This window comes from Antennarius striatus, chromosome 6, assembly GCF_040054535.1.
Source record: "Antennarius striatus isolate MH-2024 chromosome 6, ASM4005453v1, whole genome shotgun sequence".
NCBI lineage: Eukaryota > Metazoa > Chordata > Actinopteri > Lophiiformes > Antennariidae > Antennarius > Antennarius striatus.
The window spans coordinates 11,302,986-11,320,554 of NC_090781.1; the positions used below are offsets into that span (position 1 = coordinate 11,302,986).

At 39.9% G+C, this 17,569-nt stretch overlaps 1 protein-coding gene across 1 annotated transcript in view; it reads left to right on the top strand.

The window, feature by feature from the left end:
• rtn4rl1b (reticulon 4 receptor-like 1b) overlaps nt 1–12,096 on the top strand; it is a 141,052-nt gene extending 128,956 nt beyond the window's left edge. The window contains exons 2-3 of the mRNA XM_068317007.1: nt 8,325–8,776; nt 9,364–12,096. Of these exons, the coding sequence (XP_068173108.1) occupies nt 8,325–8,776; nt 9,364–10,254 (1,343 nt within the window). The 3' untranslated portion in view covers nt 10,255–12,096. The remainder of the gene's footprint in view (nt 1–8,324; nt 8,777–9,363) is intronic.
• The last annotated feature ends 5,473 nt before the right edge of the window (nt 12,097–17,569 follow it).

The following is a 17,569-nucleotide window of genomic DNA, read 5'->3' on the forward strand; positions in this document are numbered from 1 at the left end:
TTTTGCAGCCATTCTATACAACTGAATATACAGTACAGTGCATCCTTTTCTTTGCGGTTAATGCGTTCCAGGAACCAGACTTGATTAACAAATTCCGCGATCAAGCGACTATTTATCTAATTATTTACGGTAAAAAAAAAAAACTCCCCATACTGGTATTAAACCACCTCCTATCTATATTACGTTTTCCCACACTCTTATCAACTGTTTAAAGCACTTTTGTGTCTCACGTAAGTCCGAGACTCATGGAACCGAGCGCACTTCCGGATGCTGTCAGCCAAAAGAATGCGTGTACGGTATCACGTGACTGCCTAACAAAACTATGAGGTGAAGTCGCGAGCGTTGATGCGCGAGGGCGCATTGTGCTGTAAATTTATCACTCATCATCATTGGACCATCATAGGACCTAACCAGAGAAAAGCGAAAAGGCTAATCAATGATGACATGACCAACACTTTCAAGTGTTTTTGGCTAAAAGGGTTTTTTCCATCACAAGATAAACAGATATTGTCTGAAACAGACGTAAAACCTCATGATTATATGTAAAACTTTTAAGTAATAAACTACCACTTGACTGTCCATTTAGCACTTTGGCATATTGCCTTTTGTCAAATATTGTGAAGGGTTTATCTAATTCATGCACATAGGGTTTTCACCAGGTAGGCAAATGCAGCCTGTTTTTCTTTTTCTTGAATATTAGGTTTCAATATGGGACAAAATGCTAACATTGAATTTTTTACTTTCTACTCTGGCAGTGGGGTGGCACAGTGGGTAGCACTGTTGTCTCCCAGTAAGAAGGTTTGTCTGAGGGTTCTCTCTGAGTTTCCCAGCTTCCTCCCACCTCCAAACGCATGCAGCTTAGGTGACTTGATCACTCCTAATTATCTATAGTTGTTAGTGTGAGTGGTTGTCCGTCTGTATGTGGCCCTGTTCTGTGCCCACAATATATCCGGGGTGTACCCTCCTCCTTGCTCATAATCAGCCGGCATAAATCAAGTAGATCCGTTCCCCGCAAGGCGGATAAACAGCTGGCATTCTACTCTTTCACTCAGTAGAGCAGCAGGATGTAATAGACTCTGGTTGCAGCTTCACAAGTAGTATAGTCTTTGTTATGAATAGTCCAGGTTGAAGGAAAATTACTGATTATAGGGAAACATTTTAAAAGAGAATCCATTGTTGCCTGAGATAAGAGATGAGACTGGTTATGATGCTGCTCCAATACAATACAGAAATGTACACACACTTTTCAGACGTCTCTGGTGGTGCTTCAGCACCACAACGATGCCACAATGGTGTGCTATGTCCATGAAATATGTTTATTCAGCCTCATTTCTCACAGATCTCAGCATTATCATTGTTAGCTCGCTGTTTTCCTTTCATTCACTAGAAGAATAGTCAGGCAACCTTATGAGGCAATATTGCCTGCAGCAGAGCAGGGGAATGGCAAATGACACAAAATCTATTACATTCTGCGGTAGGCCATGAAAAAAGAAATATTCCTTGGCAGAAGTGTTGCTGGTCTCAGCTGTTGGCAGGAGTGCTCATGTGTTAGTTTGCTTTTCAGTCAGAGAATAATGGTTGCAATCAATGTTTTTAACTGGAGAGTCAGGAGAGGCAATCATGATGGTGAGAACTACCTTGAACAAATTATTATTTTTATGACATTGTTGCCTTTTTTGTATTAGTAAAGATTACATCAATATATAGGCAATTATTGATCCATGCTCTAACCTGGGTTCTATTCAGATCATTATTCAACATGTTTAATAAACTTATTGTAGCCCAAGATTTATCCTATGAGGAAGAGTTTATAATTCCAGATCCATATAACAATACATGAACAGCTAATACGCTCTGAATAGATTACATATTAGATACATTTGCAGTCATGCTGCAATTTTTTAACAAACCAAGTTCCTCTCTTTATTCATAGAAATTAATAAGATAATGTGAGCTATATCAAAACATACATAACCTCCATTTTATAAAAATAAGTTAAAGTAACCAGAAAAAAATCATATTTTTAACGCAAATGGTAAATGAATCAAATATAAAATAAACTCACTGGTTTTTACAATACATGCTGCATTTACAAGTCATCCAGGGACTAAATATTAACCTTCCCATTAGTGAATGACCTGCTCTATCTCAGCTTTGACCAGTAACACACCCACACTTTCCTCTTTGTCATAATTTGTTCTTTATTTAAAAAAACTATAGTTTTAATACAAACCAAAATGCTTTCGTGGGAAGTTAATATTCATTAATTTCAGTCATTCATTTAAAGCAGGGATTGGAGTAAGAAAGCAACATTGCGTGTCATAGACTAGTATATTACACAGTATAATATTACATATTATTACATATAGTGGCATCACATTGAGTAATTTTGACATTCATTACATTTTGTCAGCCAGATTTTAAGCCCTGATCCTCAGAAGAACAAACCCATTTTTTCTGTAATTTAATATATTGCTTGGCCCATTAATAACCACTGTGTGCATGAACATGTCTATAAACACCTTGTGAGTGCAGAGGAAGTCAAGTCATTATTTAAAACCAGCCAATAGCAGGAGCTGAAAGACCAGAGTGCTTATCAGGGTCTTTGGAGAGAGAAACAGGAAATTGAGTTTGTCCACTCTAATGACGGCCAGACTCAAGCAACTGGATAGACGTGCCTTCTCCCTCCTATTAGCAGACATGTGTTATTCATGAGGGCAAATATAGTGTGAACTATGCCTTGCTAATATTCTAAGCGGTCACTTCTCTCTCTGTCAGGGGACCTGAGCTGTTGTGTTTTATTCATATATTTACCTATTTCCGTTTTAACACACCCAACCAAACAGTTGAACCCTTTGCCCATGAGGTCACGGGGTCAAAAATGATTTCTGCCTGAGAAGAGATGCCAATATCATCTGTCATCCGTAACTATTTGGGAAGACAAAGGAAGTGATATGGAGCGACGGGAAGGTGATGAGATGAATAAGACGTAACACAGACTCCAGCCAAAAGTGGCTGCATCTCATTCTTTTCAGAAATACATTAGCTCTCTTTCAAAGCCAACAGATTTTTCGAATTCCAACAGACATTATTGGAATATATAAAGTCCATTGTGTCCAAAGCTATTTATATAATATAATTTGAGTTGAATGGCCTATTGTGGGAGCCACAATGCAGTTAAAAAACATTTATTTCTTACACTGTCATTTGAGGACACATTGCATATCATTCCTCTGAGCTGAAAAACCAGTCTCCCCATTCAAACCTCTGCAAGCAAGCATCATTTAGCCTTTTATTTATGTCACACAGACATGATCTGCCTCATGCAAAGCTGAGACACGTTAATCCTGAAGTATGTGTGTCTAAGTGTATTCATGGAGAGCTTATAATACATGTATACACGCAGTAAATCACCTATACTGATTCTGTGGCATGATAGTATAAATGTTTGCATCAATCACTGTTTGCATCAGTTTATAGATGAGCTGTTCTAGTGTGTAAATATATTGAGTGGTGATATTAGCCGGCTGACAGGTGAAATTGTCTCCAAGGAAAATGCAGCTTGAAGAGGCAGCACACAGCTCCTCTGTGTGGCTGTAGGGAAATGACATGTGCTTCTCCCCATCTTTCAATCTGCATGCAGAATAGAGCGTCTTACATACATCACATCATCTAAAGCCTCCATGGAGATGAGGATTTTTGTCATAGAAGAGGAAAGTAGGAAGATAGATAGATAGATAGATAAATAGATAGATAGATAGATAGATAGATAGATAGATAGATAGATAGATAGATAGATAGATAGATAGATAGATAGATAGATAGATAGATAGATAGATAGATAGATAGATACATACATACATACATACATACATACATACATACATACATACATACATACATACATACATACATACACACATACATACTTTATTAATCCCAGAAGAAATTGTACATATCCACTGTACAGGCATTACATAACGAATACATACTGGATAAACACCAGGGGAAAAAAAGAAACATCACAGGACACCTCAAGACATACACTACACTAACAGACACATGCAGCATTAACAGGACTTATATACTAAATTATACCTAAAATATACACAGTATAAAATTAAAAATACACAGTATAAAATTAAATTAAATCCATTCAACCCTGTGCTGACCTCGCCACCTCCCCCCTGCTCCTCCTGAGAGAGTCATTGTACCCCCTGATGGCACGGGGCACGAAGGAGGACCTCAGCCTCTCTGTGGAGGCGCTGTGTGACAGCAGTCTGCCACTGAAGGTGCTCCTCTGCTGGGAGAAGGTGGTGTGCAGGGGGGTGGCTGGTGTTGATCATGATAGCCTTAACTTTAGACATGGTCCTGCTCTCCATAAGTGTCTCCACAGACTCCAGGCTCAGCCCGACCACTGAGCCCGCTCTGCAGATGAGTCTGTTCAGACGGTCCATATCTCTTTTCCTGGCCCCACCACCCCAACACACAATTGCATATGTCAGTTATCTGCGATAAAAAATCACCTAATACACAATGGCATCACCTCCTACTGTTGACTGGAAACATGTACACCAACTTTTCTGGAAGCTGTCACAACATGAGTTTGCACAGACCTGCAGGTGTACTGCAGTTGGACCGGTTGGTAGATATCTTCAGCGACACTGTTACGTCATGTGATGCCACTGTGTTGTGTGTAGGGTTAGGACTAGTGATGTTCACTTTGATCCGATATACGCCCCAGACTCAGTAGGGTTTATTTTTCTGAACCACTGCTTTGAAGCCTGCTTCAAACGCAAAAAAACCACAAGACTGATCATGTTTGAACCACTCAAGTGGTTCATTCACATTCAAAACACTTAAGTGCTTCAATCACCAGGTGAAACATCAAGTTTTTTTTTCACTTGGTGAAACACTAAGCTCTTCATTTACCAGATGAACCAGTGTAGTGGTTCGGATAAATGGGCGGAGATTTGAAACACCGGTAGGTCCCAGATGTGAAACAATGGATTAACCAGCGTGTTGCGCTGCCTATTGTGTCAATACCTTCTGGATTAATCAGATTAGCGTTGGTACTGCTAAAGTTGCTTTGCAAAAGAACCAACAGGAAAAAGATCTCAAGTCTGGGAACATTTAGAATTGCATAGGTCAAAGATCAAAGCTAGTGCTCTGACATACTTTCATAGATCAAAGCACTAGCTTTGATCTATGGTCTTACACTGGCCTTCTCCCTCATCTTTCTATCTTATCCAGGTCCTGAGTGTACAAAAGTTAAAATTTGACCTTGACTTACTTTTCACAAGGTCAACAGCATCATTTCATTTTTATCCCCTTTGCTGCCCGTGTAATGTGTTTTTTGTTTCATTTTTCTATCTGCAACGGTTGTGAAGATATTTGGTGGACAAACGAACAGACGGATGGATGGACGGACAAACAAACGGACAAACACACGAACACTGACAGTTACAACTCATCACCGCTTTGAAGCGGGATGTAATTATTCATTTTCTGCCGCTTCATTCGCCGTAGCGGGTCACAGGGAGCTGGAGCCTATCTCAGCTGGCACAGGGAGTGAGGCGGGGGACACTCCATGCACGACACCAGTGCACGACACCTGAGCCACACACAAAGACAAACAACCATGCACACACACACTCAGTCCTACGGGCAATATGGGACCGGCCAATCAACCTGAAGCGAATGCTTTATGAGGTGGCTCGGTTTTATTCAGAAAATATATGCAATACATGAAACATCAAAGCGCTGTTTTCCAGGCTCATCGACCGTTGTGTGGCTGCAGTACAGACACCCTGACAAAGAGGGTGGCATCCCCATTCATTCACAATGAATGGGGCGCCGAGTAATGAACCAGTTTTTGACACAATTGTCCCAAATAGTTCGAAGACCCATGGGGCGCTATTCGAACATCACTAGGGTTAGGACCCATATGCAGAACACCAGTGGAGAAGTTTTCATTCATACTTTCATTCCAATGTGTTTAACAGATCACTGATTCAAATGATTTCACCATTTAAGCAGCGTCTACAGTACTTTCTCATTACTCACCCTGCTTTTCCAATGAGCCTCACCTGCTCTGGTGATTTTCGTGCTCGAGATCTCTTACCTACCTACCTTTTACAGACACGCGTGAATTAAAGTATTAATGGAAATATTTTAAGGCCAAAAAAAAAAATCAAATTACTGGAATGAAAGAAAGATTGCTGTAATGGATATTGGAATGTCTCACATTGATCCCTGCTGGGGCAGATGAATGAAATAGGTATCATTGCATTACAGAGTAAATGTAAAAAGGTTGTTTCTACTATAAAGGCCAATATGATAATAAAGGGTGAGCAAATAGCAATACCATTTACTTCCCTGTTTGCTGCTGGTTATTGTACACATTCTCCACAAAGCATCTTGGAAAATTCACTCGTTTTGCTTAGAAGCACACCTTTTAATCAGCAGACCTTTATTTCCCAGGCATGAACCAAAATATTCTAACTTAGTGAAACAGTCAGTATGGTCTGTGCTCTATATAACATTATTAAAAACAACAAAGGAGAGAAAATACAGATGTGCAACAGCAATGAACTGGGACATATTTTTTGTCATCACTGCGTAACAAACCTGAGCATGTCTGCTTTGGTATAAAAGGCTCAGTGTCTTTAAGCAAATCAGGGGATCAAAATAAAATGTCTGTTGTACTGCTCTCTTGGTACGTTATGGCCACAACATACAGTATTCCCTTACATCCCCACACAAACAAATGCACACTCATAAACAAACTTTTGACAGTGTTAAACCGTTAAGAATCGTCGCATTTAGCAGGGACATTGCTGTTTTAGAACATTGCATGCATTCTCATTATTGCCCAGTGGCAGAGCTTAATAGGATTAGATATGAGCCCAGGAGAGCACACTCCTGTTCAGGTGACACACAGCTTCATGCTCTAGCTCTGCAACGAAACACAGAGAATTACTGTTAAAGGTCAGTGAAGTCAGATGCTGAATGTCACATCTAAGCTGCAGTTTGGCACAAAAATATATGAGATAAATACACCTGTCTGTTGGGGGAGAATAATTCTGCAGAATAATTATTATATCCTGAATTTTGAACATAGAAGACCAAGGATTACAAGCTGAGTTAAAAGGCAACGGAGTTGTATTGATTAGAGGCAGTTAATCAAGCCTCCAATATGCTGTGAATAATAAATTGAGTTAGAGACAGCTGGGAATTGTCAGATGGAACTTTCATGAGGGTGAATAATTGTGCTTATTTTTCATGAGACTGTGGATAAGGCAACCTCAGTCTGAGGGATCAAGGGAATCATGTCACCAGAAAGTGCTTTAGTTCAAGTTTAAATAAGAGACCCATGCCCCATTAAATAGCGCAGAAAGACAGATCATAGCCTCTGCTCCCTGGAAAACAGTGACAATCGATACAGGGAAGGGATCGGACTGTTAATGACACTTAAGTCTTCCTGCGGTGGCAGAATATTGGACAAGATAACTTCTGAAATGGCAGCATACATGTTGAATCAGACAAAAGCACCATCACAGGGGTCCAATCAGCTTCATTGAAATGCTTTGTGTGGTACAGGAGCAGGTGTTATTGTGCATTCTCATCTTGTGGGCCCAAACAAGCTCAGAGGATTTGGTCAATAAAAAGTAAAAGATGAGGTTCATATGTGTAGCAGGCAGTGAGATGAGAGTATAACCAATCAGAAAGACAATATCACTGCTTCATGAAAAAAAAATCACAAAAAAGGATCGTGGATGAGCAATACATGCCCCTATTTGGCATAAAATCGGAGTATACATTTGTTTGCAAAGTCATGACTCAATTGCTAGTGGATTTTGTTCATTGATCTTTTTTCCTCACATGTATTGGATTGCATCAGTGCCTACTGTATTATTAATGTTTAAACACACAGGAAGAGACAGGATGGCAATCTGAATCTGTCAGTCATTTGGTTGGTGCAAGCACTTTGGTCCAGACTGAAATACAAAGTGAAGATCGATTGTCATAAAACATTTCCTTGAGCCATTCATATTAGTGCGGGTGTCATTTATATTTCAGAGTTACACAATTTGAAAAGAGATTGATCTTCATTGAATTTCCAGACACCCTGAATGATAAATTTGATGTTATTGTTTGCGGTTGAAGGTTTTTTAACTGTTGAGCTCATACTATCCTCATCCACATAAGATGCACTTACAATGATATTTGCAAGTAAATGTTATCATTTTAAGCATTTGTTAAAGAACAGCACGTTAGCATTACTAAAGTCACTTCATTTGTTTTTCTCTCTCTCTTTCTAGGCTGCGGGCTCGAGTTCCTTCTGGTTCTCTGGGGGCTGGAGTTTTCCTGGTCCTGCCCCCGTCACTGTATCTGCTACACTGCTCCCAGCACCGTCTCTTGCCAGGCCCACAACTTCCTGACGGTCCCAGAGGGCATTCCTCCTGACAGCGAGCGCATCTTCTTACAGAACAATAAGATCCATCGCTTACTTCGGGGCCACTTCAGCTCTGACACGGTCACTCTCTGGATCTACTCCAATAACATTACATACATTGAACCATCCACCTTCCATGGCTTCATGCTGCTTGAGGAGCTGGATCTGGGTGACAACCGCCACCTGCGCTCCCTAGCCGAAGACACCTTTCACGGGCTGAGTCGCTTGAATGCATTACATCTGTACCGCTGTGGGCTCAGTTCACTTCCTAATAACATCTTCCAAGGCCTCAGAAACCTGCAGTATCTCTACTTGCAGGTACATGAGTCAGATTTATTGTAGTTCATCAGGGCGGACGCTTTTCCAAATAAACAAATTGATTCAGCATATGTTTGCTTTGATTAATTCAGATGTTGCACAATTAATTTCTGTTCATTCTTGTGTGTCTTCTCCCTCCAGTAGGTGAATGTCTAGAAAAAAACACAAGAAAACTATCTCTCCTTTATGCATATTCTTCCCATAAAACAAAAAAGTGCTGCAAACACTTTTCTGCAGGCAGCTTAATGGAATGTTTATCTCTTCAGCACTTCTTGATAGTCGTGTCCAGTTTTAAATGTCCAACTTAATGGGATATATGGTGTATATATATATATATATATATATATGCAAGTTAAGGTTACAGTAATGCACTACAGTAATATATATATATTATATATATATTATATATATATTATATATATATTATATATATATATATATATATATATATATATATATATATATATATATATATATATATATATCACATGCCATGTTGCCATGATGCAAGTTAAGGTTACAGTAATGCACTACAGTAACGTCGGAATTTAAAGTCTTGTTATTATATGCCCTCTGAATTTCTGCAGGATAATCACCTGAAGTTCCTGCCAGATGACACTTTCATGGACCTTCAGAACTTAAGCCATCTGTTCCTGCATGGAAACCGTCTGTGGAGCATTAACCAGAACACCTTCAGAGGTCTTCGAGCTTTGGACCGACTGCTTCTTCACCAGAACCAGATTGAATGGGTTGATCGCCTGGCCTTCCATGACCTGAAACGTCTCACCACCCTATACCTGTTCAACAACTCTCTGATACAGCTGTCCGGACAGTGCCTGGATACACTGCCTGCCTTGGAATACCTGCGGCTCAATGACAACCCCTGGTCATGTGACTGCAAGGCCCTGTCACTATGGGAATGGTTGAAACGTTTCCGAGGTTCGACATCTTCGGTGGGTTGCCACACTCCTGCAGATATGGTTGGAAAAGACCTCAAGGAGTTGAGCAAGGAAGATTTCTCCAACTGTGCACCCAGTCTTGCTTCAGAGTCAAGAGCCCAGACTAACAATTTATCTGGCACGATGAGTCCGTCGCTGAATCGAGGCGTCGCGGTGGGCTCTGGGGGGCAGACCCATGTTGTCCACCCCTCGAGGCCTGGCCGTTCTCGGAACTGCACAAAGCCTCGTAACAGGGCCAGCAAGGGGAAGGGTGACAACGAGGTTCATCACTCAAAAGAGGTCATGGCAGACAAGGAGGAGTCCTCCCCAGATTTCACAGACAGGGGAAAACATGACCACACATCTCCAGATGGTACCGTCACACGGAGAAAACAGAAGTGCACTCCGCGGACCACTGTTCGCCCCCCAAGTGGGGTTCAGCAAGCCAACAATAGGGCATCCTTGTCCCAGTCCTTACTACATGTCTATGCCCTCTCTGTGGCCTTGATAACGACAAATATTGACAACATTCTCCGTTGACCTTCAGAGGATTTGGCAACTGCTAAACACAAAAAAAAAAAAAAAGCCCACAGCCCCAGGACCCTCTCTTGCTCCTGCACTACAGGAGTTTATGTATGTATGTGTGAGTGTGATTATATGTGTCAATGTTGTGCAGAGAGCTTTAATGTTCAGACTGAAACAGGCATCAAACATCAAACATCTCCAACAGATAGACTCACAGCACAAGAATCAGAGGAACTGAGATCAGAGAATGTTGAAAGGTTAATGCAGACCAAGCTTTCACTGCCACTGCCGTTATGATTTCATCTTCATGTGTCGTAGTATATTATATAAGCTTCAGTTTTTCACTCAGCTTGAACTTAAACAACCAAAAATTGGTGAAAATAGAGACAAAGAGGATGAGATGACAGAGTAAATGAGGTAAAACCTGGTAGTTGTTGTGCTTTGGGTCAAAAAAGCCAAGCATAAATTTTCAATTCACAAAATACTACATAAAAAAATCTTCTATCAGGACTATATTGTTCATCCTTTTCACTAAATATGTTCTTATGTTGCATCCAGATGTGATTCGTGTGTTTTTCCTAAAAGAAGGGAAAGTTAATAAGCTTCTGACATAAGAATGTGCCATTCAGTGTTGTCCTATAACCCAAGTAGAGGAGCCAGTTAGCTCATCTGCTAATGAAGCTCCAGCAAATTGTAACACCTACTCACACACACCTCAACATTTTTTCCTTTTTACCAGCAATCCCTATTATTTGATTTTCTGCTCACAAGTTGGCATTTATCTTCATTTACAACACGTCTCTCCCTCTGTGCAACTGAATACTAAGCTGCTAATTGTCTCGATATGATGAGGACTGCATTGCGCTATTTTCATTTGCTTGGAAAACCCACGTGTCTCTGGAAGCTGTGAATAACAACAAGTCTGTCTATATCTTGTGTCAGCAGTTGTTCATTTGACTTTTCTAAGACTAAATCGATGTAGAAATTGATCCCTGTTGCAGAGCCTCACAGGTTGAGGGTCAAAAAGGGGGCTTTTTAAGTTTCCCAGTGAGGCTCTGCTGAACTGGTCACACCAGAGAGAAGGCACGCCAGCCTGGGAACGTGAGGAACACATTTTTAAAGACTTTAAAAGAATATGAGAAAAAGACTTTTCAAAAAATATGTGTGGACCTTTGCTGACTCATGTGATCGGTAAAAGATTATGAAAGACATTTTGAATGGAGTTTGGTACGATGAGGATCAGACAGAATTGCTCTTCTTAATTGACTGATGTAATTGTTCATAGACTCGAGGAGCCAAGATCGAGACAGTTGCTTCTGAAGTAACACGAGGATGAAGAACAATGCCGATTGACAGATGTACAATTACAGGACATCTTCAGGAGCTTTTGTGCCTCCATTAAATCTATGAACAAGACAGTGTTTGTATCAATGATGTGACCTGTGACAATGGAGACGAAGACTTCTTGCAGTGCTGATATTAATCATTTACTGTACTACTATGAGAAAAAACAATATCAATGACATTGATGATGATAACAGGGTTGTATACTCCCCCTGTCAGGAGGAGTTTTCAATTTTGATTTCTATTGATTTGTTCTACATTCATGTCATGTTTTACAATCCTTGTCCTGTATCTGTCAATGCACAAATCCTCACCTTTCTGTCACTTGTTCTATTGTATGCCTCCTCATCTTCTTTCTTTGATATCATTCGATCTTCTGTAAGTTATCATCAGAAAACAAGAGTAAAAAAGTGTTTATAAAGATATTAAAATCTATATCTTCTTATGTCTACTGTTGCCAACACAGTCTGTTTATTGCTGCAGTTACTGGCTTGTTTGTAGTGAGGAGTAAGTCCCCAGCCCCCCTCCGCTGCACCCTGTTCTAACTTTTACTTGTTTTAATGTGTTTTAACTACTAATCAACTCTGTCAGGGAATTTAGATTGTTTTCGAAGCTGTTTCCAGTCCAGTCCTTGCTTTAGTTTATAATTTGTCTCTCCTTGATCAGACCATGCCGGCTAAATTGGGCATCCTCCAAAAAGAGCAGGCAAATATTAGTGAACCAAAAAAGGAGTGAAAACAACAGAAGTAAAACATGGAATAAGTTCATGACCAGTAGGAAACAAGAAAATTCAAAGATGACAGAGTTTTGCTGTGATATATTGCAGTTCAGTAAATCATCCGAAAACCACTAAGGATATTAATGAAAGTGTCACATGAAATCTGTAGATTTTTCCAGGCTATTATTGTTATTAATAGGCCTTTAGAATGTGAATTCTATTTCCTTTTCTTTATGTTCCCTCACTGTGATGGAAATTGATCCACAGGTTAGTGTTCCATTAAACTTTTTTCAAATTGTGTTCGATGATAAATGAGCACAGAAGAAGTGGTTATATGCCTGGATGAGAGTGCTGTGTAATTATATTTAAACTGATTGCAGGTCTGGGATCTGGTGTTTGATACTCATCTACTCACTAGCAGCAGCGATTGCCCCCATCCCATCTCATTTAGAGGACCAGCTCATCATCTAGTTGACTGATTTTCATTTTCTGTTTTCCTATTTGTGATGCACTAAAATCATTATTTTGGCTGCAGGATTAAATTCCAACAAACTGAAATAATATATTTAATTGAATAAAGCTTCATCCAATTTTATGAACAAGGTTTGATTCGGATATAAGCACGTCACAAGTCATGTGTCATTTAGGGGTTTTGATAATGATACTTAGAGTATTTTTTCTTTTTTTTCATCATTATCTGCAATTTTAGGCTCAAGGTAAAATTACACACACACACACACACACACTGAGAGTGAGAAAGTGGGGGGGGGGGGCGGAGCAGCATTCATCCTAAAACAATACAATTCTGTGGAAATAATGCCTGGTATCACTGCCCACTTCTTCACTTTTAATTGATACACTGTCACTTTGAGTGTTTTTAATTAAAACCATGCAATTAGAAAATTGAAAATGAGTTAGAAAATGTGGGTGAGGGGAGGGAAGAAACCACAATGGGGACATAACAATTAAAAACAGGCATGGCACAAAATGCCAGAGTCCTTGCACCTGTTCCAATTCTTCCTCCCACTCTCCCCACTCAGTCACAAAGCAGATATCACCTCTTTTTTCATAAGCCCTTTCTTATTCCAGCTCCTTTATTTTGTCTATTTATTTAGCTCAAAATCCCCCCCAGAGCGGTGCTGTGCCCCAATTCTGCAAAGCAGCCAGCCTGCACACTGAACTGAGAGGACTGGAGCAGCCTAAGGCCACACCAGCACCTGCTTGGATCACAAACTCGCTAATCCTCTCATGTTTGACCTCCAGTCAGATGGAATATGCAGAAATATTACTGAATGGCAGCTTGGCATGTGTCTGCATAACAATACATCTGGGTTAAATCATTGTTGCTTCACAGGCTGGAGAAGGGAGGGGTGGGTTGGTGCAGTTCTACTTTTCATGAGTCAAGGTTTTGGTTGATGATTTTACAGTGAAAAAAGCCGACCGTTATGTGTTCTACAGTGGCCACGGACCAAGTAAAACTACTAAGAAGGTAAATATTTAGTTTATAATAATTTTACTCAAAGTAATAGTTTGTCATTTTTGCAAAACGGCCTCATCCAACAAAACAGTGTTCTCTCATGTTTACATAGAATTTACTGTTAGTATTTTATGATAAACCAGAGACAACAGGATACATCATTCCTCATTACGAAACAACTACTTAGTGATTTGTTAATGATCAGGTATCCCTTGATTTGCTCTTCGCTCGTTACTCAGCAACTATTAAGGATTTTGTGTCTCTGCTCTATTTCTTTTTGATCAATGCCAACAATTAGCACAAGCAATGAACCATGGAGGCCCGAGGAATAGAGCTGTTGTCCCGTGCATGTGAAGCAGTCGAGGAGGGGTGAGGCTCATGGCTAACGAAGAACCCCTCCCTGACGCTGACACTGTTAAGCGACAGAAAAGCTGAGAGAAGGGAAAACATTTTGTTTTGTCTTCTTCAAGGCTATTGGCAACATAAAAATGACACCTGCAGTAGTTTAACCTTTAAATTGGACATGGTTTGTAAAATAAAAAGAATCGATTACAGCACAGACTCCAGGTAAACAACCCAAAAATGAGCTGAAAATTCCTCAAGACATGACATTCAACTAAACACAACACCCAAAAAAATCTGTGGCTGCCTTCTTCAATCCCAGAATGGCACAGCCAACAACTGTGACATTCAAAGAGCCAAAAATACATAGACCGATCATGTTCTATTTCAGTGTTATTTTTTATCCATTGCTATGACACTAACTGTATTCTGTTGTGATTTTCTTTCTTTCTTTGCAAAAGTCTTTTCAGGTTGTAGTTACAATAAGCCAATAAGTTTTTAGAATTGAATGGGGATCAACCAGGAGGTACATTCGTGCAATGGCAGTATGGGTTTTCTATTCTATTCTATTCTATTCTATTCTATTCTATTCTATTCTATTCTATTCTATTCTATTCTATTCTATTCTATTCTATTCTATTCTATTCTATTCTGGTGTCTAGTGAGACTAAATGTTTAGGGATTGTATTTTCTTTCTAGTATTTATGTGTCTTCCCAAAACTTTCTATAAGTTACTGTGAAACTGGGAATGCATAAAGAAAAGTAATGAATAGTGCATTTAATGTTATAATTAATAGTTTCAATCTTTAATAATTCTGTGTTTGCGTCATCTAAGTAAATATTGAAATAGAAATTCTGCCTAGCTGTGGGTTTGAAATGTTACAAGACATCATAATTGAAATCCAGAACTGTGGTCCTCTGGAGAGTCGGAGGGTAACGGCGTAAAGCTGTTCTCCTTGAGCTCTGAGCAAGAGATGGAAAATTAGAGATTTCTCTTTCATACCACATTTAGGAGTCCATGTCAGAGAGCTCAAGATTTTTAATTTGAATAAAACTCTGTTCTGATCCCCTGACAAAGTGGCTCTTTGGCTCTCTTGCCGACGGGCTCAAAGGGAATAAAATATGCTGATGATGTAGTGATTTTGTCACTCACCTTGAGGCGAGCCAGTGACAGAACCTCCCAAACCTTCTTAATCCTCTCTGCTGCTGGAAAAATAACAGACTTACCAGGAGAGTCAGGACGCTCCCCTGTTTCAGCTCAGTGCTGTTTGAATATAATGAAGGGCGCCCATCTCAGCTGATGGGCCTGATCACCTGGCCAGCAGTATCTGATTATCATGTCACATTCTGCACACACTCCAACACCACACAGGTACTGTCTCCCAAGCCAATACTTTGAAGCTGCATGTTTATTACACGCTGATAATAAATAGAGTTAATTAATCAAAGAGAGTTCTATTTTACTATCTTGCTGATTTGCAGCACAATACAGACTCAACGCTAATGAATACAACAGAGATAACATCCTCCTACATCAGTTAAGGCTTCTATACATGACAGTGAGTGGGAAATGCAGGGATTACTGAGTTTGATGGCTTTTTTTTTTTTTGACACCACTCCTAGATTACACTGAAATGTTGCCACTCCATCAGAAGGAGACAGTGTGTCCCTTCACATCCACACGCTCCCACTCAGTGGGAAGCTGCAGGGCATCCAAGGTTGAGTTCAAGCTTGTCTCACTCCGTCGTTCTTTGCTCCTGCCCCACGGCACAGGCATCACTCTGATAAACACACACCCACACTGACACGCAGTGCAACATACTCGAATAATACACACAAGCACACACTGAGGAACACATTATTTTATATGCAATGTTCACCGCCCTGTATTCATACACACACACACACACACACACACACACACACACACATGGGTTTATCAGTATGTTTGTATGGCTTCCAAGTATGATTGTGCCGCCCAAGCAGGCAGCCGACTCCAGCTGTGTTCAGAGAAATCAAGCACACTAATGAAGTCAGACTGTAGCTAAATGCCAGTGTACTAAAGGTACATCTGAATTTATACATACTATGTTGGATTTTTCCTCGTATGCAAGAGTTGTGGTTTGTGTGCAGTACATCATCCGTGGGGGGGACACCAAAATGAGCAACTTTAAAAGTTAAGATTAATTTCTGTGACAGTAAATTATGAATTATGATGTTGGTATTTTCTTTTTTACCTTTTGTTGAACTCTGTATAACATGATCACAGGTGTTTATTAACAGAAAAATATGACACATTTTTTCTAAAATGTTTTCTAAATTCCTAAACTTGTACACTCAAACACATCGACTATGGAATCCATCCATCCATCTTCTCGAAGACAAGATGACTGTATCCATCTCATTTTCAGCCGATTTACTTCTTTGGGCTACGGATCTTCCTGGCACATTTACTGCGGGCGAGAGACAGGGTACACCCTGGATGAGTCACCAGAGCAACATGGGGCCACACAATAGACAAACGACCACTCATGCGCACACTCACAGTGATCAGTTCAACAACGGTGACCTTCAAAGTGCCACAGTTGAGCTGCATGTTTGTGGAGGTGGGCGGAAGCTGCAGAGAACTCATGCAAAAACAGAGAGAACACGTAAACTCTGCACAGAAACTAATCAAACCCACAACCCATTCTACCACCATGTCATCCATGATCAGTTGTTACAAAGTAACAATTAAAGCAAACCGACCCAAAAGAAACATCATTGCTGTTGATGCGTCAATGTTTTCCTGATGGCTAGAGTCAGAAATGATGCTTCTGGATGGGATGGTTGTGTTTACAACTGATAAACATATTTGTCTATTGTGCAATGTAAACACACGAAAGAGTAAAATCTTATTTGTGGAAGACTTTTCAAGACGTTCCTCAAACATCACATTTGCTTCCATTGTCTGATCCAACATCCCGAAAAGACAAATGTCAAACTCTCTCAAGCGAGTAAAAATGTCATACGACACTGTTCAATATATTAAAATAATGTTTTAGCTCACAAATCACTTCTGTTCACCTTTAAAAGGAAGCAATGCTGACTGCTGTTGCAGAAAATTGGATGTTATCACTATTTGGTTGAGTACCATTGATCTTTTTTTTTCACTCTTCTTGATGTTACTTCATTTAGGCCTGAGAGGGAAAAGGCAATATTTGGTTTATTATCAATACACGGATTTGCTGAGAAAACAGAGTAAGCTGAATAAGCTTACAAGGCAACAAATGTCCAAAGTTAAGTAAGCGTGCAATTAGAACAAAATGTCGTATCAAAGTAAAAGTATTCCTTTGAGATCAGTTTCTTTTCATTAGGAGTGAAATACGTCAGATTGGGAAAGAAGGGAGATGGCAGACTGTGTAAAAACCAGGATATCTAAATGATTTTTTACGGGGGAGTTTTTGTGA